This window comes from Nothobranchius furzeri, chromosome 6 (genome assembly GCF_043380555.1).
Source record: "Nothobranchius furzeri strain GRZ-AD chromosome 6, NfurGRZ-RIMD1, whole genome shotgun sequence".
NCBI classification, from domain to species: domain Eukaryota; kingdom Metazoa; phylum Chordata; class Actinopteri; order Cyprinodontiformes; family Nothobranchiidae; genus Nothobranchius; species Nothobranchius furzeri.
The window spans coordinates 37,375,499-37,400,099 of NC_091746.1; the positions used below are offsets into that span (position 1 = coordinate 37,375,499).

General features: G+C 42.7%; 2 protein-coding genes across 3 annotated transcripts in view; one reads left to right on the forward strand and one right to left on the reverse strand.

Annotated features, from left to right (window-relative positions):
• actr1b (actin related protein 1B) overlaps nt 1-797 on the reverse strand; it is a 13,654-nt gene extending 12,857 nt beyond the window's left edge. Inside the window, exon 1 of the mRNA XM_070552196.1 lies at nt 614-797. Coding sequence (XP_070408297.1) covers nt 614-661 — 48 coding nt within the window. The 5' untranslated portion in view covers nt 662-797. The remainder of the gene's footprint in view (nt 1-613) is intronic.
• marchf5l (membrane-associated ring finger (C3HC4) 5, like) lies at nt 235-21,598 on the forward strand. 2 transcript variants are annotated; one of them, XM_070552198.1, is made up of 7 exons: nt 235-283; nt 9,499-9,587; nt 10,656-10,858; nt 17,717-17,847; nt 17,927-18,092; nt 19,071-19,237; nt 21,191-21,598. In XM_070552198.1, exons 2-7 carry the CDS (start codon nt 9,559-9,561, stop codon nt 21,353-21,355), a joined length of 861 nt encoding a protein of 286 aa, XP_070408299.1. In that variant the 5' UTR covers nt 235-283; nt 9,499-9,558; the 3' UTR covers nt 21,356-21,598. The 2 variants fall into 2 exon arrangements, with proteins under 2 accessions (XP_070408299.1, XP_070408298.1); XM_070552197.1 differs by lacking the exon at nt 235-283 and adding an exon at nt 5,562-5,668.
• The last annotated feature ends 3,003 nt before the right edge of the window (nt 21,599-24,601 follow it).

Sequence of the window (24,601 nt, forward strand, 5' to 3'; positions counted from 1 at the left end):
TTGCACTTAGATATGAAAGCATTAATAAAATGATGTTCAACACGAAGTTAAACTATTGTTCTGCCACCCTAAATGATAACAATGATATAGGTTCTGAATTCTGATCAGCATGGATTACTGAAAACGGTCAGCTGTACAAAACGGAACCAAAGCACAATTCTATATTTGCAGACATCAAGGAACTGCTCGACAGGACATTTAGGGCTTTGTCAACACTGAGAATTTCGAAAGAACCCTCCGAGTTTCAGGTACAAACTAAGAGATGCAACAAAACAAACAAGAGGTGAGTTATTTATTCCCTTCGTGCTGCACGATGAATACTTCTGTATTTTCGTGGAGGTGAACCCCACGAATGATTCTGATGATAGCGACAGACAGCTAACGATTCAACCCATTAGCTTTAGCTCTCGCTCGCTTTGGGTACATTACCGTGCACTACTTGTACTAGTTATATTTCTAGGACAATAATGGAAATTCTTAATGCACATGCTGTAGGGGCAATGCACTTGGCCGAGCACAATGCAGGCTATCACCAGGAACACAATAGCCAAGCTAACGGATAGCAGCTAGCGGCCTCGGTTTGGGTGTGGGTGAATGACATCATCATACTTACATTATCAATCACAACCGGCTGGTTAGCTAAAATGTCATAGGACTCCATTACGAACAGAGTATTTAAAACGTCTTTCTATTGATCTGCAAGCTTCTCCCTCTCCGCTTAGTGTTTTAATCATGTAAAAGATAACGCCCTGTCACCGAGCACTGTGAGGTGTCGACGCCGCCGCGCTGTCTGTGTGCTGCTGGCTCGGCACCGCCCTCTTTCCAAAACAACCACAACAATCATTGCGTCTTACTTGATTGACAAGTACAACGGTCAATGGAATTGAAGATTACTTTTCACTGACGGGTAACGTAACCAATCATAATGTCTGAGTGTGCCACGTGAGAGCTTTGTCAATTGGAACAAATTTAAGGAATCCGTGCTCTGTTTACTGCTAATGTATGTACAGTAAAGACCACAGTTTCACAAAGTTATTCTATAGATAGATAGATAGATAGATAGATAGATAGATAGATAGATAGATAGATAGATAGATAGATAGATAGATAGATAGATAGATAGATAGATAGATAAAGTCAGTGATGTGGAAGTCCATGTCAAGTCTAAGTCCTTAACTTGAATTTTCAAGTCATATTCAAGTCATCTGTCCAACTTCAATTTAATGACAATGAAAATAAATAAATTCCAGAAATAAAGCTTCTTAAAACTTCATTTATTTGATCCAACAAGCAGAACGTGACACTGAAATTGATCGTCGTCGTCGTCGTCTTCCTCTGCTTATCCGGGTCCGGGTCGCGGGGGCAGCATCCCAATTAGGGAGCTCCAGGCCGTCCTCTCCCCGGCCTTGTCCACCAGCTCCTCTGGCAGGACCCCAAGGCGTTCCAGGACCAGATTGGAGATGTAACCTCTCCAACGTGTCCTGGGTCGACCCGGGGGCCTTCTGCCGGCAGGACATGCCCGAAACACCTCCCCGGGGAGGCGTCCAGGAGGCATCCTGACCAGATGCCCAAACCACCTCAACTGGCTCCTTTCGATCCGGAGGAGCAGCGGTTCTACTCCGAGTCCCTCCCGAATGTCCGAGCTCCTCACCCTATCTCTAAGGCTGAGCCCGGCCACTCTACGGAGGAAACTCATTTCAGCCGCTTGTATCCGCGATCTCGTTCTTTCGGTCATTACCCAAAGCTCATGACCATAGGTGAGGATTGGGACGTAGATCGACCGGTAAATCGAGAGCCTGGCTTTCTGGCTCAGCTCCCTCTTCCCCACGACAGATCGGCTCAGCGTCCGCATCACTGCAGACGCCGAACCAATCCGCCTGTCGATCTCCCGATCCCTCCTACCCTCACTCGTGAACAAGACCCCGAGATACTTAAACTCCTCCACTTGAGGTAGGACCTCTCCCCCGACCCGGAGGTGGCAAGCCACCCTTTTCCGGTCGAGAACCATGGTCTCAGATTTGGAGGTGCTGATCCTCATCCCAGCCGCTTCACATTCGGCCGCGAACCTACCCAGCAAGAGCTGAAGGTCAGAGCTGGATGAAGCTAGGAGGACCACATCATCCGCAAAAAGCAGAGACGAGATTCTCCTGCCACCAAACTCGACACACTCTACACCACGGCTGCGTCTAGAAATTCTGTCCATAAAAGTGATGAACAGAACCGGTGACAAAGGGCAGCCCTGGCGGAGTCCAACCCTCACTGGGAACAGGTCCGACTTACTACCGGCTATGCGGACCAAACTCACGCTCCTCTGGTAAAGGGACTGAATGGCCCTTAACAGAAAGCCACCCACCCCATACTCCTGGAGCGTCCCCCACAGGGTGCCCCTGGGGACACGGTCATAAGCCTTCTCCAAATCCACAAAGCACATGTGGATTGGTTGGGCAAACTCCCATGCCCCCTCCATCACCCTTGCAAGGGTATAGAGCTGGTCCACAGTTCCACGGCCAGGACGAAAACCACATTGCTCCTCCTCTATCTGAGATTCAACTATCGATCTGACCCTCCTCTCCAGTACCTTGGCGTAGACCTTTCCAGGGAGGCTGAGGAGTGTGATCCCCCTATAGTTGGAACACACCCTCAGGTCACCCTTCTTAAAGATGGGGACCACCACCCCGGTCTGCCACTCCCTAGGAACTGCCCCCGATGACCACGCAATGTTGTAGAGACGTGTCAACCATGACAGCCCTACAACATCCATAGCCTTGAGATACCCAGGACGAACCTCATCCGCCCCCGGGGCTCCGCCGCTGTGTAGTTGTTTGACTACCTCAGCAACTTCTGCCCCCAAGATCGGACAGTCCATCCCCAGGCCTCCCAGCTCTGGTTCCTCCTCGGAATGCGCATTGGTGGGATTGAGGAGCTCCTCAAAGTATTCCTTCCACCGTCCGACTATAGCCTCAGTTGACGTCAGCAGCTCCCCATCCCCACTGTAAACAGTGTGAGCGAGTTGCTGCCTTCCTCTCCTGAGGCGCCGGACAGTTTGCCAGAACCTCTTTGGAGCCGATCGATAGTCTTTCTCCATGGCCTCACCAAACTCCTCCCACGCCCGAGATTTTGCCTCGGGCAACTGCCACTGCTGCACCCCGCTTGGCTATCCGGTACCTGTCTGCTGCCTCCGGAGACCCACAGACCAGCCACGCCCTGTAGCCCTCCTTCTTCAGCCTGACGGCTCCCCGAACCTCTGGTGTCCACCAGCGGGTACGGGGGTTGCCACCACGACTGGCACCGGCCACCTTACGACCACAGCTAGCAACAGCCGCCTCGACAATCGCAGAGTGGAACAAGCCCACTCGGACTCAATGTCCCCCACTGCTCTCGGGACGTGGTCAAAGCTCTGCCGGAGGTGGGAGTTGAAGACCGTCTTGACAGGTTCTTCTGCCAGGCGTTCCCAGCAGACCCTCACTATGCGTTTGGGTCTGCCAGGTCTACGCGGCATCTTCCCTTGCCATCTGATCCAACTCACCACCAGGTGGTGATCAGTTGACAGCTCCGCCCCTCTCTTCACTCGGGTGTCCAAAACATACGGCCGCAGGTCAGATGATACGACTACAAAATATATCATCGACCTGTGACCTAGGCTGCCCTGGTACCAAGTGTACCGGTGGGCATCCTTATGTTCGAACATGGTGTTCGTTATGGCCAAACTGCGGCTTGCACAGAAGTCCAATAACAAAACACCGCTCGAGTTCAGATTAGGTGGGCCGTTCCTCCCAATCACACCCCTCCAGGTCAAGCTGTCATTGCCCACGTGAGCATTGAAGTCCCCCAGCAGGACAATGGAGTCCCCTGATGGAGCACTATCTAGCACTCGTCCCAGGGACTCCAAAAAGTGTGGGTACTCTGAACTGATATTTGGCCCATAAGCACAAACAACAGTCAGGACCCGTTCCCCGACCCGAAGGCGCAAGGAAGCTACCCTCTTGTCCCCCGGGGTAAACCCCAACACACAGGCAGAGAGTCTCGGGGCTAACAAAAAGCCAACCCCAGCCCTCCGCCTCTCACCCGGAGCAACTCCAGCAAAGTAGAGTGTCCAACCCCTCTCCAGGTCTCGGGTTCCAGAGCCAATGCAATGTGTCGAGGTGAGTCCGACTATATCTAGCCGGTACCGCTCAACCTCTGCCACAAGCTCCGGCTCCTTCCCCGCCAGCGAGGTGACGTTCCATGTCCCAAAAACTAGTTTTCTTGTCCGGGGATTGGACCGCCAAGGCTCCCGCCTTGGTCTGCCACCCGATTCGCATTGCACCGGACCCTTCATGTTCCTGCTGCGGGTGGTGGGTCCACAGTTGGACGAGCCCATGTATCCGGTTCGGGCTGGGCCCGGCCGGGCCCCATGGGCAAAAGCCCGGCCACCAGGCGCTCGCTCACGGGCCCCAACCCCAGGCCTGGCTCCAGGGTGGGACCCCGGTAACCCTCCGGGCCGGGTACTCCGACTCTTCGTTTTAACCGCCATGAAAGATCCTTTGAATCGTTCTTTGTCTCACCCTTCACCTAAGACCAATTTGTCATGGGAGACCCTACCAGGGGCACTAAGTGCCCCAGACAACATAGCTCCTAGGATCATTAGGGCACTCAAACTCCTCCACCACGATAAGGTGACGGTTCAAGGAGGAGACTGAAATTGATTATAAACAAAATGCTGCTGCATTTAGCAGTACAAGATCAAACCCAGAATGAAGAATGATTTAAGATTTTTGTCCACGTCTTGCCACTTTTGTGCTAACATATCAAATATGCTCAAGTTATCATCAAGTCAACAGATGCAAGTCGATTCAAGTTGCAAGTTATTTGCGTTCAAGTCCAAGTCAAGTCGTAAGTCTTTATAGATTTCATCAAGTCAAGTCAGAAGTTATTAAAATAATGACTCGAGTCCAAACCTCTGTATATAAACACACACACACACACACACACACACACACACACACACACACACACACACACACACACACATATATATATATATATATATATATATATATATATATATATACATATAATGTATATAAAGAATGTTGCCCTGCGATGGACTGGCCCTCTGTCCAGTGTGTACCCCGCCCACTTGGTAGACTGCTGGAGATAGGCACCAGCCCCCCCCCCCCCCCCCCCCCCCCCCGCGACCCTGCGTGGACAAAGCGGGTTCAGGAGATGGATGGATGGATACAGAATATACAATCTAAGATTTCCCTGATATCTTGAACGCAGCAGATAACGTCACACCCTTTAACCAATAGGGAAACAGCTAGTGGTCAATCCAGGCGTGTTATTTTGTCATATGGGGTATGCACCATTTAAATCCCGGCGGAGACAATAGCGTATTCTGCAGGTGGAGTTTAAAATTAATTTCACTTTACGTTTCAGGCTGGGCTTACACTTTCAGACAGTTTTTCAATCGTTTTCTCCATTGAAACTTTATGGTGTCAGCTCTTAATGACACAGTGAAAGGACAGCTCGTACTGATATGAACGGATAGCTCGCATACAAATTCTTTGCGCTTGTATCCGGGTCATATGCCGGCTATTTGAATAGAAGTAACTCCAGAGAGTAGCCATATGAGCAGACACAAACACGTCAGATTAAATAGTCTAATGTTTTGGGGTTTTTTTTTCAGGTAAGCACCGGTTTTATTTTAGTAACACAAATATTTTCTTGCTAGTGGGCAATTGGCATACTTGTGTTTTGTTGCTGTGCTGTTTGTCTGATGTTAAACTTACGTTTATAGTTGAAGTAGCTAACTGAGTTATAGCTACATTTTGATGACATGACTATGGTGACTAAAATTTGACAGTTTACAAACAACCTAAACGTTCAACGAATCATTAAAATCTTGATTTATTCCCCTTTTTGAGTGATTTTCACGTTTTTAGCTTCAGCAAGAGTACGTTAAGGTTGGTTTCAGTTTCTAGTAACTTTTCGTAAAAGTTACATAGGTTTTCACCTAAAGCGTAGGTCATTTTAAAGTGTATTTATGTAATAAGCGTCTTAATAATTAAAGTTTTACCTATTGCGGATAGCATTTTGAACAACCTCAGTTTACAGAAACAGGTTTTTTGTGTGTTTTGACAGATGGGCTCAGGGTTAGTCTGAAGGATCGAGGCCTGATAGTGTTTCTGTTGTTTTAAACAAATCTAATCCTAATCCTAGCTATCTTTATTCATAAAACCTTCTCATACACCTCAAATAAAAAGTTATTTACACAAAACTATGTTGTTATTTGCAGCAGAAGTTAGTGCCGTAGTTAGCTAGCAGTTCCAGTTCTGTTATGACTGGTTATAAGTAATATGTTGATCATAAATACATTTTTCACCAAAGTTTGTGCAAAGAGCTATACCAAAGGAAATTTATTAATCAAAACATTTCCACAGAAACCCACTTTAAGTATTCTAATTATAGTGCAAGGCGCTAAATGCTACCAAAATAAATGCTCAGTAAATGCAGGTCTCCCTTGAAAAAAAAGTTTTTTGTCTCAATGGGGTGTTCATTCTGGTTAAATAAATACCAAAATAAAAAATAGGTACAGTAGTTTCATTTTTCTAAAAAGAAATGCCTTCAGTTTCACTTAGTAGAAAATTGGCAATCTTTTGTTTAGTCTCTTTTGTTGCATTTTACATTTGTTGATGGTTATTATTAATATTTTTTAAATAAATCTCATAACCCAATATGTATTTGGGTAATGCGCCATGGTATGAAATAATATCACACAAAAACATCAGTATTCAGTCTGGTTCTGTTGCCCACTTGGTCAAATTGTAGATCTACTTAGATGGAAGATTTAACTAAAGTAAGAACGTGTGTGTGTGTGTGTGTGTGTGTGTGTGTGTGTGTGTGTGTGTGTGTGTGTGTGTGTGTGTGTGTGTGTGTGTGTGTGTGTGTGTGTGTGTGTGTGTGTGTGTGTGTGTGTTCTTATACCTATTACAAATTGCAGGCCATCACAAGGTGTTAACCACCAGAATGAGGTAATTTTCAAAGTGAGGACATTTTTGTAGTCCTCACTTTTTTCAAAAAGCTTACCTGTTGGTTTTAGAGGTATGGTGCGAATTAAGATTTTTAGTTAAGGTTAGGGTTAGGAGTAGATCAGCAATGGTTATGGTTAGGGTATTGGTTAGGCATAATACAATCACAAAAACGAATGGAAGTCAATGGATGGTTGTCACTAAGATAGAAAGACAGATGTGTGCATATTTATATAGTAAGTAAGTAGTAAGTACATTTTAATTATACAGCACTTATCACAGACATTGAATCACAAAGTGTTTCACATACACTCAACAAAAATATAAACGCAACACCTTTGTTTCTGCTCCGATTTTTCATGAGATGGACTTAAAGATCTAAAATTCATTCCAGATACACAATATTACCATTTCTCTCAAACATTGTTCTCAAATCAGTCTAAATGTGTGATAGTGAGCACCTGTGCTTTGCTTAGATAATCCAACCCACCTCACAGGTGTGCCACATCAAGATGCTGATCAGACATCATGAGTAGTGCACAAGTGTACCTTATACTGCCCACAATAAAAGGCCACCCTGGAATGTGCAGTTTTGTCTCACAGCAAAATTCCACAGATGCCACAAGCATTGAGGGAACGTGCAATTGGCATGCTGACAGCAGGAATGTCAACCAGATCTGTTGTTCGTGCATTGAATGTTAATTTCTCCACCATAAGCCATCTCCAAAGTCGTTTCAGAGAAAATGGCAGTACATCCAACCGGCCTCACAACCGCAGACTTCGTGTAACCACACCAGCCCAGGACCTCCACATCCAGCATGTTCACCTCCAAGATCGTCTGAGACCAGCCACTCAGACAGCTGCTGAAACAATTGGTTTGCATAACCAAACAATTTCTGCACAAACTGTCAGAAACCATCTCAGGGAAGCTCAACTGCATGCTCGTCGTCCTCATTGGGGTCTTGACCTGACTCCAGCTCGTCGCCGTAATAGACTTGAGTGGGCAAATGCTCATATTCGATGGCGTCTGGTACATTGGAGAGGTGTTCTCTTCATGGATAAATCTCGGTTTACATTGTTCAGGGCAGATGGCAGACAGCGTGCGTGGCGTTGTGTGGGTGAGCACTTTGCTGTTGTCAGTGTTGTAGTGGCCCATGGTGGTGTTGGGGTTATGGTATGGGCAGGCATCTGTTATGGACAAAGAACACAGGTGCATTTTATTGATGGCCTATTGAATGCACAGAGATACCGTGATGAGATCCTGAGGCCCATTGCTGTGCCGTACATCCATGAACATCACCTCATGTTTCAGCAAGATAATGCACGGCCCCATGTTGCAAGGATCTGTACACAATTCTTGGAAACTGAAAATGTCCCAGTTCTTGCATGGCCAGCATACTCACCGGACATGTCACCCGTTGAGCATGTTTGGGATGTGCTTGACCGGCGTATACGACAGTGTGCACCAATTCCCACTAATATCCAACAACTTCACACAGCCACTGAAGAGGAGTGGACCAACATTCCACAGGCCACAATTGACAATCTGATAAACTCTATACGAAGAAGATGTGTTGCACTGCATGAGGCAAATGGTGGTCACACCAGTTACTGACCGGTTCTGAGTCCCCAGACCCCCAATAAAGCAAAAAACTGCACATTCCAGGGTGGCCTTTTATTGTGGGCAGTATAAGGTACACTTGTGCACTACTCATGATGTCGGATCAACATCATGATGTGGCACACCTGTGAGGTGGGATGGATTATCTCAGCAAAGCACAGGTGCTCACTATCACACATTTAGACTGATTTGTGAACAATGTTTGAGAGAAATTGTAATATTGTGTATCTGGAATGAATTTTAGATCTTTAAGTCCATCTCATGGAAAATCGGAGCAGAAACAAAGGTGTTGCGTTTATATTTTTGTTGAGTGTAGATCAAAACAAAATAAAACAAAGTCCTAAAATCATAATGATCTCAAAACAGAAATAGATTAACATCAGATAAAATGTCATAAAATTATAAAATTTAACAAACAGATGAAAGATGATTAAAATTTTGAGTTAAAAATAAGAAAATAAAAGGTTTATGTAAAAGCAGCTTTAAATAAAAGGGTATTTACCTGTTTTTTAAAAGTGTCCAAACTGTCAATACTGCGTAAGGGTAAAGGAAGATCATTCCAAAGTCGGGGTGCAACAGTCTGGAAGGAGCAATCACCTCGACTTTTATATCTGGTATTTGGAACTTCTAGAAGGTTCTGGTGTGTGGACCTGAGGGTTCGGGTTGGAGCATAAGGCTTTAACAGTTCAGTAATATAGGGAGGAGCTTCACCATGTAGAGCATTGAAAGTTATAGTCAGGATTCTACAATGAACTCTAAAGTTAACGGGTAACCAGTGCAGAGACATCAGAACAGGAGTGATCATGCTCTTCTGTTTGCTCCAGTTAGGAGCCTTGCTGTAACTGTGTGTACATGTTTATTTTGTAGCTCCTTCACTGATTCTGATGGGTCCAGCGCCACTGGGAGCAGGGTGTGTTTAGAAGCATCATGGCCAACTCTGAGGAGCAGCCTGAGAAGTAAGGACACTTACTGATGTTCCTTGGATAAACTTCACAGATATTTTATTAACAGACCTTTACATACATTTCAATCTTGTAAAAATCCTAACTCTTTATTTGCTCACATTTTAAATGTGTAAATAATTATTTTAATTTTAAAATAAAATATATTTCACTTTTAAATTTTAGTACAAATTTTTTTAAACATATGTTTATTTAGTTTTTTTTCTTCCCCCTTTTTTCCCTTACCCCCCTTCCATCAACAGTATCCAACACAAAAATATAATGTACATATGGCAGGTATTAAAATACTAATATAATGATAATAGTAATAATAAAAATGTTAATCCTAACAGATTCAAGGTAAGTGAATAATAATTTAAGATAACAAACAATGCAAGCAAATAAGAGAAAAAAATAATAAAATAAAATAAAAATAAAAACTAATAAAATAAAAAATTAAAAAAATTAACATTTAAGTTACACAGTATATTCCCAACAACATGTCAGACATTATTCATCATTGTCTAGTTATCTTATTCACCCCTCGCCCCCCTCCAAATCCCCACTCCTCAGTAGATCCAGAAATATCTTCCAAATGTTATAAAATTCAGAGGCCTTCTCTTTAACAATATAAGTCAGTTTCTCCAGAGTTAAACTCAATGTTACGTTGTTTAACCAGTGGTTAAAGGGTGTGTGTGTGTGTGTGTGTGTGTGTGTGTGTGTGTGTGTGTGTGTGTGTGTGTGTGTGTGTGAGAGAGAGAGAGAGAGATTGTGTGTGCATGACAACAATTTTAACCTTGTTATTTTTATTTAACTTATATTTTTACTACGTCCTATGTGAGCTGTCTTTAATGAGTGCAATGCCAATTTTGTTGTACACCTGTGCAATGACAATAAAATGATCTTGAATCATCTTCTCAGTTCTTATTTATGTTGATGTTATTCTACATAAAATAAAACAATAAGGGCACATTTACCACCTTAAATGGTTTTTGTAACATCTGATCCCAGACCAGACCTGAATCCTTTAACTGGTATTTATAGCTTACTTGTTTGCATTGTTTATTTGTGTGTGTTGTTCAGACACTGCTGGGTGTGTTTTGCCACTGAACGAGATGACTACTGCGCTGAGTGGGTGAGTCCCTGTAGGTGCAAAGGTTGCACCAAATGGATCCACCAGTCATGTCTGCAGCGCTGGCTGGATGAGAAACAGAAAGGAAACAGCAGCGGCGTGGTCAACTGTCCACAGTGTGGTACAGAGTACCGCATCATCTTCCCCAGAATGGGTGAGTTCTTCAGACCTAACAGGAGTTAAGATGTCTCCTGTACTCAATGCTAAAACACAAAAGCCAATCCTCTAAACCAAATGACCAGTTGTCTAAACACATTTACTAAATCTAGCCATCATTTTCCAACAGCATAAACACATTTCACATGAAGACACAATTCACAAAATACAATCCTCCGTTCTCATAAATCTAAACACATTTTTCCTTGCTAAAACACAAGTTGCAAAAGAACTCTGCTCATATTCTCAAATGAAAGCTCATGTGATGCCAAATGCTTGCCACAGTCAGCACTAATTGAACACAATGAACACACCTGTCGTCATTCATTACACACAACAACTCAAAACTGAAGACGCCTGTTGCTAATGCTGTGACCACATGTATAAAAGCAAGCTCGGAGTGCACAGTTTGCTGAAGATTCCAAACAAACACAATGGATGAAGGCAGATGTTGGCGCAGCCATGCTGAATAAGAGTTGGAAACCGGCATCGGAGGACAAATAGACACACAGTCGTATTTGCGTTTTGCCTGCAATTTTTTATTTTTGTGAATGAGCAGCCCTTTTATTTCTCACAGGTGTGTAGCTCCGCCCACAACCCAATTCCAGGTCATTCAATTAAGAACACAAATGGAACAAACAAATCAAAACAGTCAACACCCCCACTTGTTCTTAAATTGGCAAATACATTCCTATACATCAAACACAAACAAAACTCTTCAAATGCCAAATATAAACATCACAAACTTATCCATCCTTGTTTTGGACATAGGTTTGGTGAAAACATCTGCTACCATTTCCTCTGTAGGACAGTAATGAATGGTTATTTTCCCATCGCTGAGTACAGATCGAACAAAATGATATCGTATATCTATATGCTTACAGCGTTGGCGGCGGACTGGGTTTCTTGAAAGGGCAATAGCACCTTGATTATCCTCAAATATAGTTACAGGTGAGTATTCCACTCCATCATTCATTCCAGCAAGCAACTGTACAAGATAAAGACTTTCCTGAACAGTAGCCGACAAAGCCATGTATTCTGCTTCACATGTGGATAAAGCCACAGTGGATTGTTTCTTTGACTTCCAGGAAATAACAGGCCCACTCTGAGACAAAGTAAAACAGTAGCCAGTGACACTGCGCCTGTCATTCTGGTCTGCTCCCCAGTCCGCATCACTATAGGCCTCAAGTTTCAGATTGACCTTAGGTTCCTGTTTTCTGAAACACAGTTCCTGGTCCACAGTGCCTTTTAAATACCTCAACACATGTTTAGCTGCAACCCAATGTTGTAGTTTCGGTTCAGACAGATATTGTGATAATTTACCGACAACGTAACTTAGATCTGGTCGAGTACATGTCATTAGGTAAATTAAACTGCCAACCACTTCTCGATATATTTTTGAGTCAGCAGGTTCACCCTCACTGTCAAACTTTATTTTCATTTCACATGGTGTTGACCTTGGCTTACAATCAGTCATGTGAAATCTTTCCAAAATCTTGGTAATGCATCTCTTTTGGTTCATTTTTATTTCTCCTTGTTTCTGGGTAAAGTCAATGCCAAGGAAATGTCTCAGTTTTCCTAGATCTTTCATTTTGAATTCTGCTCCCAGCATTTCCTTCACACTTTTGAGAATTTGACAATCACTTGCTGCAATAATAAGATCATCAACCCAAACTATCAATATGACCTCTTCATAACCATTCCGTCTACTGTAAACACAGAAATCTGCTGCATTTTGGACAAAACCATTTTTAACAAGAAAATCATGAAGCATTTTATTCCAATTTCGTCCTGACTGCTTCAGACCATACAATGATTTGTTGAGCTTGCACACCAATTCCTCTCCTGTCCTAGACTTGACCTCAAATCCTTCAGGTTGTTCCACATAAACCTCACAGTCTATGGGGGCATGCAGATATGCAGTTTTGACATCCATCTGATGAAGATCTAAATCATACTGAGCTGCGAGCTGCATCAAAACACGTAATGACGTCATATCAGCAGTGGGTGAGAAGGTCTCATTATAATCAGTACCATACACTTGATTATAACCTTTTGCCACAAATCTGGCCTTGTATGTTGTCTCAATAGGATTTTCTTTAACAGTATAAACCCATCTACCCCCCACTGCTTGTTTACCTTCAGGTAGGGGCGTTAACGTGTACGTGTCGTTCTGTAAAAGAGAATCAATTTCATCTTTCATAGCCCTAGCCCACTGTTCTGATTTTGAAGAGCTCAATGCCTCCTGTAGTGTCTTAGGGACATCACATGCCACACGATAACAATAATCCACATTCATCACATGATCATCAGACTTTGCTTGATAATCACAGTCAGTGTAAAACTGAGGTGGTCTTCTCTCTCTCTTTGGATAACGAGCAATGTCACAACCCTCACTTTCACCTTTAATGCTGGTGTTGGAATCACACATCTCCGTTTTCATCTCTTGGGGGACTACATCGGTCACATCAGGTGTTGGAACTGTCTCCTCTCTATTCCTATGTTGCAAATGTTCATACATGTCTTCGTCTGTCTGAGTGTTACATTCCTTTGTTTGTTTTGACACAAACTTCACCAACCGGTTCCTCGATACTTTACCAGTGTCTGGGAAGAAAACCAAAAATGCAGGGCTGTTTTTGTCGTAGCCTACAAACATGCCCTTTTCACATCGTGGGTCCAACTTTCTTTTATCTTGTTTGTAAACAAAACACTCTGAGCCAAATGCTCTCATTTTAGACAGGTCTGGTGTTTTCCCAGTTAGCAGGTAGTATGGAGTCTGTCCAAGACGTCTGTTATAGCACCTATTTCTGATTATAACAGCAGTCTGTACTGCATATGTCCACAACTCTTTAGGCAGCTTACTCTCTATCAGCATGCATCTTGCCATCTCAAACAAGGTCCTCCATGCTCTTTCTGCAGTCCCATTCTGATGGGGTGAGTAAGGAGCTGAAGTTTCATGTCTGATGGCATTCTTGCTGAGCAGTGATTGAAACACCGAAGATGTAAATTCTGTTCCATTATCGGATCTTATACATTTGATTTTTCCATAAGGGGCAACATCAGCAATGAATCTCTCAGTAGCTTTAACAGTATCACTCTTAGCCTTAAGAAAATAAGTGAACATGGCTCCTGAATAGTCATCTGTGAATACAACAGCAAATCTGAATCCATCTTTACCTGCTGGCTCTATCGGCCCAGCCAGGTCAGTGTGAACAAGTTCAAGCACTTCTTTAGCCTTCTCGTCTAGATTTGTATTTCTACTTTGTGCAAACTTTCCATTTATACACACTTCACATTTCTGATCAGCTTTCTTGCTTTCCCCTTTTATTTTCATACCTTTTGTGACGTTTTCTAATTTCAGTATGTCATCATAATTACAGTGACCCAATATTGTATGCCACGTCTGAACATCATAACACACATTGCATTTATCAACTTTACTTTGCAGAGTACTTAGATAGAATAGTCTGTCATGTGTGTTAATTTCAAAAGTCATACCGTTTTTATGGATGAGCCGGTTCTGTCCTTCTTTGAAGATGACTGTTGCTCCCTGCGCTGTAGCTGCTTTCACTGAAAATATGTCCTGTGAAAATGATGGGACGTAGAGCGCCTCCTTCAGTCTCATCTCCACATATTGTCCTGTACGGTCCTTCATACACACTTTGGCGGTGCCTTTCTTTAACGCAATCCCGCTGGCCCGATCTCCATCAGCCAACTCCAGAATATGACTCTGGGGTGTGAAGTTTGGATCAAACTCTTCAAACATGCCAACATCAGTAATGATATGCCTCGTTGCTCCTGAGTCGACCATGAGGCCCTTCATCTTTACAATCCTGCCCGGATCGTCATCCAGTCGCACCTTGAAAGCAAAGGTGTGGTCCTCCTCGTCTACCGCTTGCTTCACCTTGTCCCGCTTTCTCCGTCGACAGTGCGCGTCTTTGTGCGTGGCGCTCTTACATAAGCTGCACCACTGTCTTTGCTCTCGGCGCTCCCCTGCTGATGTACACTCCGCAGCTTTGTGGCCTTTTTGCCCACAGGTGTAACAGGTGAATCTAGTACTCCAGGTGTCTCTTCCCCTCAACTTCATCACGTTGTCCTCTTCTGACCCGGAAGCACCAAACTTTTCTGTGCTTTCGTAACTCCTCAGCTTTGTTTTAAAGTCTGCAAACGTTATGCTTTCATCACTCTGCGTGATGTGAACAGAAAATGGTCTGAATGCATCAGGCAGGCCTTTTAAAATCATTGCTGTCAATAAACCATCACTTAGTGTCTCTCCCGCATTACGCAGTGCCGTGATAGCTGTCTCTGCCCGGATAATGTAGTCTGTGACGCTCTCATTCACACCCTTTTGGAGAGAAGTCAGCTCTGTGTACAAACTGATGATGCGCGGTTTTCCTTTTCCTGCGTAATGGTCGCGCAGGATCCGCAGTGCCTTCCTGCCATCATCTGCAGCGTCTCTCATTACCAGAGATAAACTCTTATCATCCAAGAGCTGAATTAGAACAGCATATGCTTCCTCATTTTTGCTGGAATCCTCCGTCTCCTCTTCATCATCATCTGCAGCTGGACCGTCACTCAGGATGATGGATTTTAAGCCAAGCAGGCGCAAATGCGCTAGGAATTTTGTTTCCCACAGTTCATAATTCTTTTCATCTCCGTCAAAACATAAGCGGTTCCATCGGCCTCCAAACTCTTTACTGGGCCCATAACCTGTTGGCGCAGCCATGCTGAATAAGAGTTGGAAACCGGCATCAGAGGACAAATAGACACACAGTCGTATTTGCGTTTGGCCTGCAATTTTTTATTTTTGTGAATGAGCAGCCCTTTTATTTCTCACAGGTGTGTAGCTCCGCCCACAACCCGATTCCAGGTCATTCAATTAAGAACACAAATGGAACAAACAAATCAAAACAGTCAACAGCAGAGTCAGGGGAAGAGGAATTCGAGTCAGAGGAGGGAGAAGAGCTGGCCATGGAAGAAGAGGAGCAGGCCAATGAGGAAGAGGAGTTCAAATCAGAGGAGGAAGAGGAGGAGGCCAACAAGGGAGAGGAGAAGGTCAAGGAGGGAGAGCAAGACAACCTTGCACCATCATTACGGAAGAGATGCGAGCAACAGTCACAATAGACAGAGTTCTCTGGCGCCAAAAGATGCGGATGAAACAGGTCTATAGGGTTCCCTTTGAGAGCAACTCTGCGCAACACAAAGACCTACATTACGAGTATGTGCAGGTAAGTATACATCCATGTTCACAGTACAGTTAGTGGATATACTGTGTTGCTCAGTGGCTTACATTAGTTTTGGACAATACTGTGCTTCCTGATTGACTGTTGTTCTGAACACCTGTTCCTGGATGAGGCTGGCTTCATCCTGCAGAAACGAAGGCAAAGAGGCCGTAACATCATTGACCAAAGAGCCATCACTGAGGTTCCTGGCTAACGGGGGGGTTTAAATATTACTCTATGTGCGGCCATGGGTTCGGAGGGGCTTGTCCACCGGCACGCTGTCCTTGGGTCTTACAACACCCAACATCTCCTCACCTTCCTAGAGGAGCTAAAAGACATCCTCCTGGACCGCCAACAACACCATCCTGGGCCCGCACATCACATTTATGTGATAATTTGGGACAATGTCCGCTTCCACAGAACAAACCAAATCAGAGTGGTTAACCACCAACAGTAACCACTTTTTAAACGTCTGTCTGCCACCCTACTCCCCTTTCCTGAACCCTATAGAGGAGTTCTTCTCATCGTGGAGATGGAAGGTTTATGACAGACAACCATACACTAGAGAGAACCTCCTAAGGGCAATGGAGCTGGCCTGTGGTGACATCCCAGTGGAGGCCTTTCAAGGATGGATTTCCCATTCCAGGGCATTTTTCCCGCGGTGCCTGGCAAGAGACAATATAGCCTGCGATGTGGATGAGGTGATGTGGCCCGATGCAGCTCAGTGACATGATGCCGCACAGTGATTGTGGTGTGTGTGTGTGCGTTGTGAATAAAGTAAATTAAAAAAAATCACACCTTGCTCATGTTTTCAAGAGTACTGTTGTGTGCAGTAGATTCTGTTTTTGCATTGAGTTGTGTTACAGTAGTGTACATGCAGAATTTTCTAGATTTATACTCATATGAAACTCACAAATCTACTGTAAATGCCTAATCCTCTGCAGAGATCTAAGATCCGTAACTGCAAAGTTTCTAAAAATGGGCAAATTGGCAGTTATGAAACTAAAAACCTTCTCACAAATTGAGCATTGTGTTTTCAATTGTTTTGCTGTAGTGTGTAATGATGTGTATAGTGTTTACATTTTTGAAAGCTTCGAGCTGCTCTTTTGGTGTGAAAGTTTGAGTTTTGAAGTGAGAAGGTGTGGTTGTGTTTATGTAGTTTTAGAAAAGGGTGTTGTGTTTAGACATTGGGGAACATGGAGGAAACGTTTGTGAAATGTGTTTTAGCATTTGAGAAAAATTGTAAGATCTCGTCAGAGTTGATCAGGAAGTAAAACCTTCTAAAGGTATTTCTGAGCTTTACCCAGTTGTCCTCACTGTCCCCTACAGGCAGAGAATGGCAACTACTAAAACTATGGCAAAAGATAATGGTCTGACTTTGCTTTGCTTTTAGATGTAAAACTATTTAAACACAAAAAGGGTGATGTGTAATCAAAAGTAAAAATTTTCACATAATGTCCTAAATATTGAGCAGGACTACTGGGAATTTTGTAGCCCAGTTTTTGGAAAGCTCACAAGCAAATCAGGAATGTCGTTAATGACAGTGGGATGAAAGAAGCTGGAAAGACTGCTAAAGTTAGGAGAAGAAAACAGTGATAACTCTGATTTGAATGTTTTGTCCTGTGGCTCCTCAGGCCCAGTGGTGTACTTCCTACAACAAGTGGACAGAGCTCTGTCTCGCATCAGTCCCTTTGCTGCTGTTGGGGTAGTGGTTGGGACGGTCTACTGGTCAGCGGTCACATACGGAGCGGTGACGGTCATGCAGGTGCACACGGCTGACAGAAAGATTTCCTGAAACGTGACTTTGTTTCAGCCTCCTGACTCGGATCTGCTTCCATCTGCAGGTCGTCGGTCATAAAAAGGGTCTGTATGTGATGGAGCGAGCTGACCCTCTGTTCCTGCTCATGGGTCTGCCCACCATCCCCGTGCTGCTGGTCCTGGGAAAGATGATCCGCTGGGAGGAATATTTAGTGAGAGTATGGCAGAAGTACTCCTACAAGCGTCAGTCAGGTAGGAGCACGCAGACACATCCTAGAACACCTCACAGTAAAACTGTCACAGATTGCTTTTTGCTTTTAATGCTTTGTTAAAGAAAACTTTCATCATTCAGTCAGAACTCTTGAATCTGAATGAGTGAAAATTTGCTGGGTTCCTTATATAGGAAACATTTTACTGATGGGCTTAATGAACTGACCTGTATTGGAATATTTACTATGTGAAGTGCCTTGAGAAGACTCTTGTCGTGATTTGGCGCTATATAAATAAACTTGAATTGAAACTTGATATGGTAACGGTACAATGAGTAAGAGTTTTACAGTGAATTAATCACAAAGCCATCTAATATCTCATTCCTGTTGGAAGGAATATTACTTTAAAACAGATTTCACTCTCAGCTGGCTGGGGGGTTGTCAGTTTTTCTCCTATTAAGAAGGCTGAAGTGGGACGTAGTCTTTGGCCCAGTCCCAATACCCACACTGTGGGCCTCTATGAAGTGCACTTGGTGAAAATGCAGGTAAGTCATTATTTGTGCTAATTTGCTACTTGAAATGATATTAAAACGTGATTAAATTATTGGCATGGTGTGTCTGAAAATGCACATTAGTACCATTATCAGTTAGTGTCAGCAGACATTTAATGCATCTTTCCAACAGAGGAACATGTGATTGTAATCATACCTTTTCAGTAGCCTAGTGGTGTCTACCCTGGGACTGGGAGAATGGGGTTCAAATCTGGTCAGGTCATACCAAAGACTTAAAAAATTTAGTTCTTTTCTCCAGGTAAAGGGCTTTGAATGGGATCCTGATTTGATACCTGAGACTAGATTATGAAGTTTCCAATTTTTATTATTTCAAATGTTCATCAGTTAGTTAAAATTCCAATTGTTCTCAGGAAGCAGATAGCATCTTACTCTGGATTCAACATCCAGGAAGCATGAAAACATGCTGAATCATCACAGCTAAGAAGGAATGTTAATGTGTCTCCCATCAGGTAGCAGTGGTTACCAGCCCCGCTTGCCTGCTGAAGGACCAGGGTCAGGAGATCACCTGTCTGTGTCCAGGACTCTGTGTGGAGCTCTTGTCTTTCCCTCCATAGCAAGTGTGGTGGGACGGCTGCTGTTCCGAAAGGTCCCCTCCAACCTGCAGCGCACCATACTGGTGAGAAGGGCAGCTGATTTTATTTAGACTACTTAAGAGGAGTTTTCATCTAAATGTATGACATAATAACAAGATCAGCCTTTAAAGGGATATTGTGAATTTTTTTTCATATTTTTAAATCCTTTCCTTGAGCTAGTATGTGCTAAAGTGACCTTTTACAGGGTTATTGAAATAAGACTCAGACCCATGGGTGGCGCCAGGCGGTAGCTAGGGGCCCAAGATTGGGCCAAGCAACGGCTTAGCAACCCCAACTCTTGAACGCACCACCCCACAGCCCACGTGCACTCCGTGCCAACATGCGCTTACCTGGAGAGTAGCATGACCAGGCTCTGTCTTGCATTTAAGACAGTCTCCCGTTTCGTGTTTAAATCTTCCAGAAACTGCGTGGAGAATGCCGGAGCAGGCATCAAACCAGGAGGCCGGACATGTCCACTTTTCACTCTCTGTCCGGGCGGGGGGTTCTTGTATTGATGATAATGTCCGGTTTTTCATCCAGGAGCAGGGATCAAATTATGGGGGAGCTGGATATCCTACACATCCAGGGAGAGCCGGGAAAATGTTTCCACCTACATTACATCATTTATATGGACTCTCAGCTGCCGGGGTTCTTTTAAGCAGAGAACACCGAGAGCGGCACAGCGCTGATCGTTGGTGCGCTCCAGGCAGCTGCGTTCTGCGCACGGTACATTCTCAAAGTGGCGCAACCAAAAAACTAATTAACACACGATCAATCATGTCCTCAGGTACTCTGCCTTTTAATCGTTTCTGATGCACTCGCTCATCATGTGCTGCCGTGATTTCACCTCACTGACGCAGCATCGAAACGTGCGCTCTGCTTTGCGCTCAGGAGATCCCTTTGATCTGCTCAAAAGTAACTGATGAGGTGAAAAAGTAAGAATCCAGGCAGCAGATTTTCTGGAGAGTTTAGAGGAGATGCAGGAAGATGAGAGACAGACAGGACAGGAAAATAGTTAAATAAAAACAAGAAAACAAAGAAAAATGTTTGCAAAGTAAAATGTAGGTATAGATTTATCTCCACTACATGTTTTTACCTGTATAAAACAACACGATATACACATGTCATATTTCTACATCTGATACAATTCAGATCACCTTCAAAAGTCAGTCACACGCCCAGGGCCGTCTCAAGGCATTTTGAGTGCCAAGGCCAAACAGACCCCCCCCCCCCCCCCCCAATATTGTCAGATGAAAAACTACATTGTCGGACACACCGTCTCATCTGCTTCTTTTCTAAACTCACAAAAGTCTGTCAGTAACAAAGCTGATTAAAAGCCACTTTTTGTAGATTCTCTGAAAGTTTCCATGGAGTCTGTGACAAACGTTCTTTTTCATTGATCCCATCGACAAATTTCACAGCTGAAACAACGCATTCTTAATAATCTGAAGCCTTAACAACGCTGTAGTAAAACAAAAGGTATAATCATCTCTTATTAATATAATGTTGTTGTAGCAAAGCAGCAGAAAAATCAGATTTTGCAATAAATATGCAAAACATTTACATATAAATTGTTTTAGAGTTGTTTTGTTGGCAGAATCTGATATTAATTTTAGCTACAAGCTAGGTGTTCTGATAGAACACCGGGAAAAAATGAGTCCCAATGTGGTTTGTGTGGCGTTGTCATATATATGTAACAGTGATATTGAAAGGCAGGATGAAAATGTTCACCTTTTTCTGTACTTTATTTTGTGGAGCGCCGGCGCGTGGTGCTTTAGCGGCCCATGTGGTCTATAGAATAGGATAACAAGGGCGCCGAATGAAGGTGGTCCCCTTTTCGCGGCGCTTCGGCAGCCGGTGTGTCCCCAGCGTTAGAAAGAATTAGTCAAGCCAAAGAGGAAGTGCACACAGCATGTCAAAATAAGAGCATGATTACAAAGATGATAATTACGTTTTGTAGATAACATTGCTGTAATGATTGTTTTGTGTATTCACAGGGAGGCATTGCATTTGTGCTGATCAAGGGCGTGCTGAAAATGTATTTTAAACAGCAGCAGTACATCATCCACACCAACCGGCACATCCTGAACTACCCAGAAAGACACAGGGACGGACAAGCTGGAGTGGCACAGGAAGACACAGAGGACAGTGGGAATGAGTGATTAAAGTCTCCAGGAAAAGGGACTGTGGAGCAGGGAAGCAGGCAGGAATGTGGAGCCAAGGTGGATTCTGGTTTCAGCACTGGTTAGATCCCAGACGAAAATAATCTGAGAACACTGATGGTCTGTTCATGCCTTAAATTATCTAAAATACACTTGAATATAAAATATGAAGTTTTGACAGTTTTTTTAAACTCAGTTTCTGATTGGTCTATTTTTAAAATAAAAAGTTCCTTCAAAACAGTTCATTCAGAGTGACGATGGCTGCTTTTCATCTTTCTTTAGAGCAGCACTCAAGAGTTTTCCCATTTTCATGAATTATTAATTATTTCTTTAGGGTTTTAGGGTAAGTGACAGTGGAAAGTATACCTGATGCAGAGTTGGCGACATTTCTTATGGACATGTTTTTTTAATCAGTAGACCATAAATTGCCAAGATCAGTTTCATTCTGCTTTAATACCCTTTTGAAAATTTTGTTTTGAATAGCAGGACTTCACCAGTGGTTTATTTGGTGCTGAAACAACCAGAACAAACAAAACCATACCAGAGAGCCAAGCATCAATATCAGGTATACAAAAAGTAAAAGAGAACCTTAACATCAGAACCCCTTAGAAAAATTGTATGAGGATTTTTTTTTTTTTTTTGCTTCAGCATACAGATATTCTGAATATGTTCTTTTTCATCTTTGCATGGAATCAAATTGACAACTAAGGCCCTGTCCACACGTAGCCGGGGATCTGCCAAAACGTAGATATTTTTCTACGTTTTGGCCTGTCATCCACACGAAAACGGAGTTTTTTCACACGAAAACGGATCTTTTTAAAAACTCCGGCCAAAGTGAAGATCTGCGTTTTCTCCGTTTTGGGTGACTGCGTGTGGACGGACAAAACCGGAGTTTTAAGGTCCGCAACGTCACTTTCCGCGACAAAAAAAATGCTGACATCACGTGTGCGACCTGTGTTTACACTAGCCGGCATCATGGAAGCCTTCAGAGCTTTTTTTTTTTTTTTTTTTTTTTTTTGTATTCTTTATTTATAATTGAACAAGATACATATTCTCATTGAGGATTACAGTCTCGTCAATACAACAGCCAAAACCAACAGCTTAGTGAACAACATGACAGCATCTATGTACAACATAAAATAGATATGTGAAAACAAAAGGGACATAACTAAAATAAAAGGGACATTTCCAAAATCGAGACACAAGACAGGGGGTTAATGTAAACACAACGTCCAAATAATACTCCTGCAAGTACAAATACAATCCTGTAGCACCGGAGATAAGAGTCTAATAGTCTAAGACCAAGAGAGATGAGATTTTGTCATAAATTGTAACAAATCGGCCTGATTTTAGATGCTTAAGCGAGGAAAAATATTGTTTAAAGTCATTCATAAATCTGGCAAAGGAGGGTAATAGGTTTTTCCACTTGCTACAGTGAATATGGTATTTCCCAAGGAGAATCACTACATTGATCATATCCGATATAGAAGGAGGCAGATTATCCATGTAGAAAATAATATGATCAACTTCAAATCTTGGAATATTATTAATTTTTAGTGAAATCCAATTATATATTTGCCACCAGAATGTAGTTGATATTGGGCACCAAAAAAAGAGATGATGTAATGTTTCGCAGGCTGAATCACAAAAAGCACACTGCATACTTTCAAATTTGAACCTTCTCTCTAGAAAATCAGCAACTGGGTAAACATTATTGATTACTTTAAAATGTGTTTCTTTGACTTTGGGTGCAACTGGCCACTTTACAAATTTAGAAAAGGCTTTTTCCATAAAGGATTGGTCCCTATTAAGGGCTTGTAAAAACCTTCCAGCAGTAAAACCTTGATATAGAATAGCTTTAAAATTTGCATTAATGATTTTATTTCCCAATTTACTGTCCAGTAGCCTAAATTCACCTATTTTAAGATTAGGCAGTGTTGGTGAAACCTTAGAATATAACATATTATTATGTATTAGGAGCCGTAGCGCCACTGGGACTGCTCTACAAACTTTATGGAATTCTTTTTGATCACAGTTAAAGTTAAATTTTTGTGTAAATGGTTTAACATCTAGGAAATTCCCATTTGAGTCCATAAGGTCATGTATAAACAGAATACCTTTCTCATGCCAGTTTCTAATGTAAAGGGACTTTCCGTTAACCGTAACTACTCTGTTGTTCCATAATGTTGACATGTGGGGAGAAAAATTGTGCATAAATGCCATTTTCCAAAACAAAAGAATTTGTCTATGAAAGTTCGAAAGTTTCATTGGAATTTTGTTGATCTGGAAATCACATTTTAACAAAAATTCCAATCCTCCTAGTTTCTTAAATAAAGATTTGGGTATATGGAACCACATAGAATCAGACTGAGTTAAACAAGCTTTGAGCCAGTTAACTTTAAAGGTTCCAACTAAGGACTCAAAATCCAGGGCTTTAACACCACCTTTGTTGTAGTCCTTTACTAACTGGGACCTTCTAATATAATGAGTTTTGTTTCTCCAGAGAAACTGGAAAATTATGGAGCTAGCTTTCTTAATATTTTTGGGAGAAATATAGAGAGAATGGCAGGGGTATATTAATTTAGAGATTCCTTCTGCTTTAGAGAGAATGACTCTTCCAAAAATAGTTAGGTCTCGAGTTAGCCATCTACTGAGAGAACATTTCATGTTCGATATACAATTAGAGATGTTTATTTCTTCTCTCCTTATTGTGTTTTTGGTCATAACTATACCTAGATATTTCACTTCGGTTACCACCCTTATTGAATCTATCTCCGATTCATTGCATGAATGAACCGGAAGTAATTCACACTTGTTGATATTTAGAAACAGTCCTGAAGCCTGGGAAAATAACGAGATGGTGTTGAGGGCGTGCACTACCATAGATTTATCTTTTAGAAATAGGGCCGTATCGTCAGCAAATTGGCTTATTTTAAATTCCTTATCAAAAATATTTATGCCTTTTAAATTTTGGTCTTTTAGGATTGCAAGCGCTAACAATTGTGTGGTCAATATGAACAGTTTGGGGGAGATTGGACATCCCTGTCGAATACCTCTTTCAACCTCAAATCTGTTGGTCATTCCTGGATTAAGAGATACATAACTAGAGATATCAGAGTAAAACATTTTTATTATTTTGCAAAATGTGTCCCCAAAACCCAAGTGATGTAATGTATCTAACAGAAAGGGATGCTCAACCGTATCAAAGGCTTTACAGAAGTCTAGAAACAAAATCAAGCTTTCCGA

Excerpts from the sequence above, each read along its gene's own strand:
- marchf5l (XM_070552198.1), top strand. The coding sequence starts at position 9,559 with ATGGCCAACTCTGAGGAGCAGCCTGAGAA. Across the intron at positions 10,859-17,716 it reads CATCATCTTCCCCAGAATGG|GCCCAGTGGTGTACTTCCTA; the intron begins GTGAGTTCTTCA and ends GTGGCTCCTCAG. Across the intron at positions 18,093-19,070 it reads CTCCTACAAGCGTCAGTCAG|GTAGCAGTGGTTACCAGCCC; the intron begins GTAGGAGCACGC and ends GTCTCCCATCAG.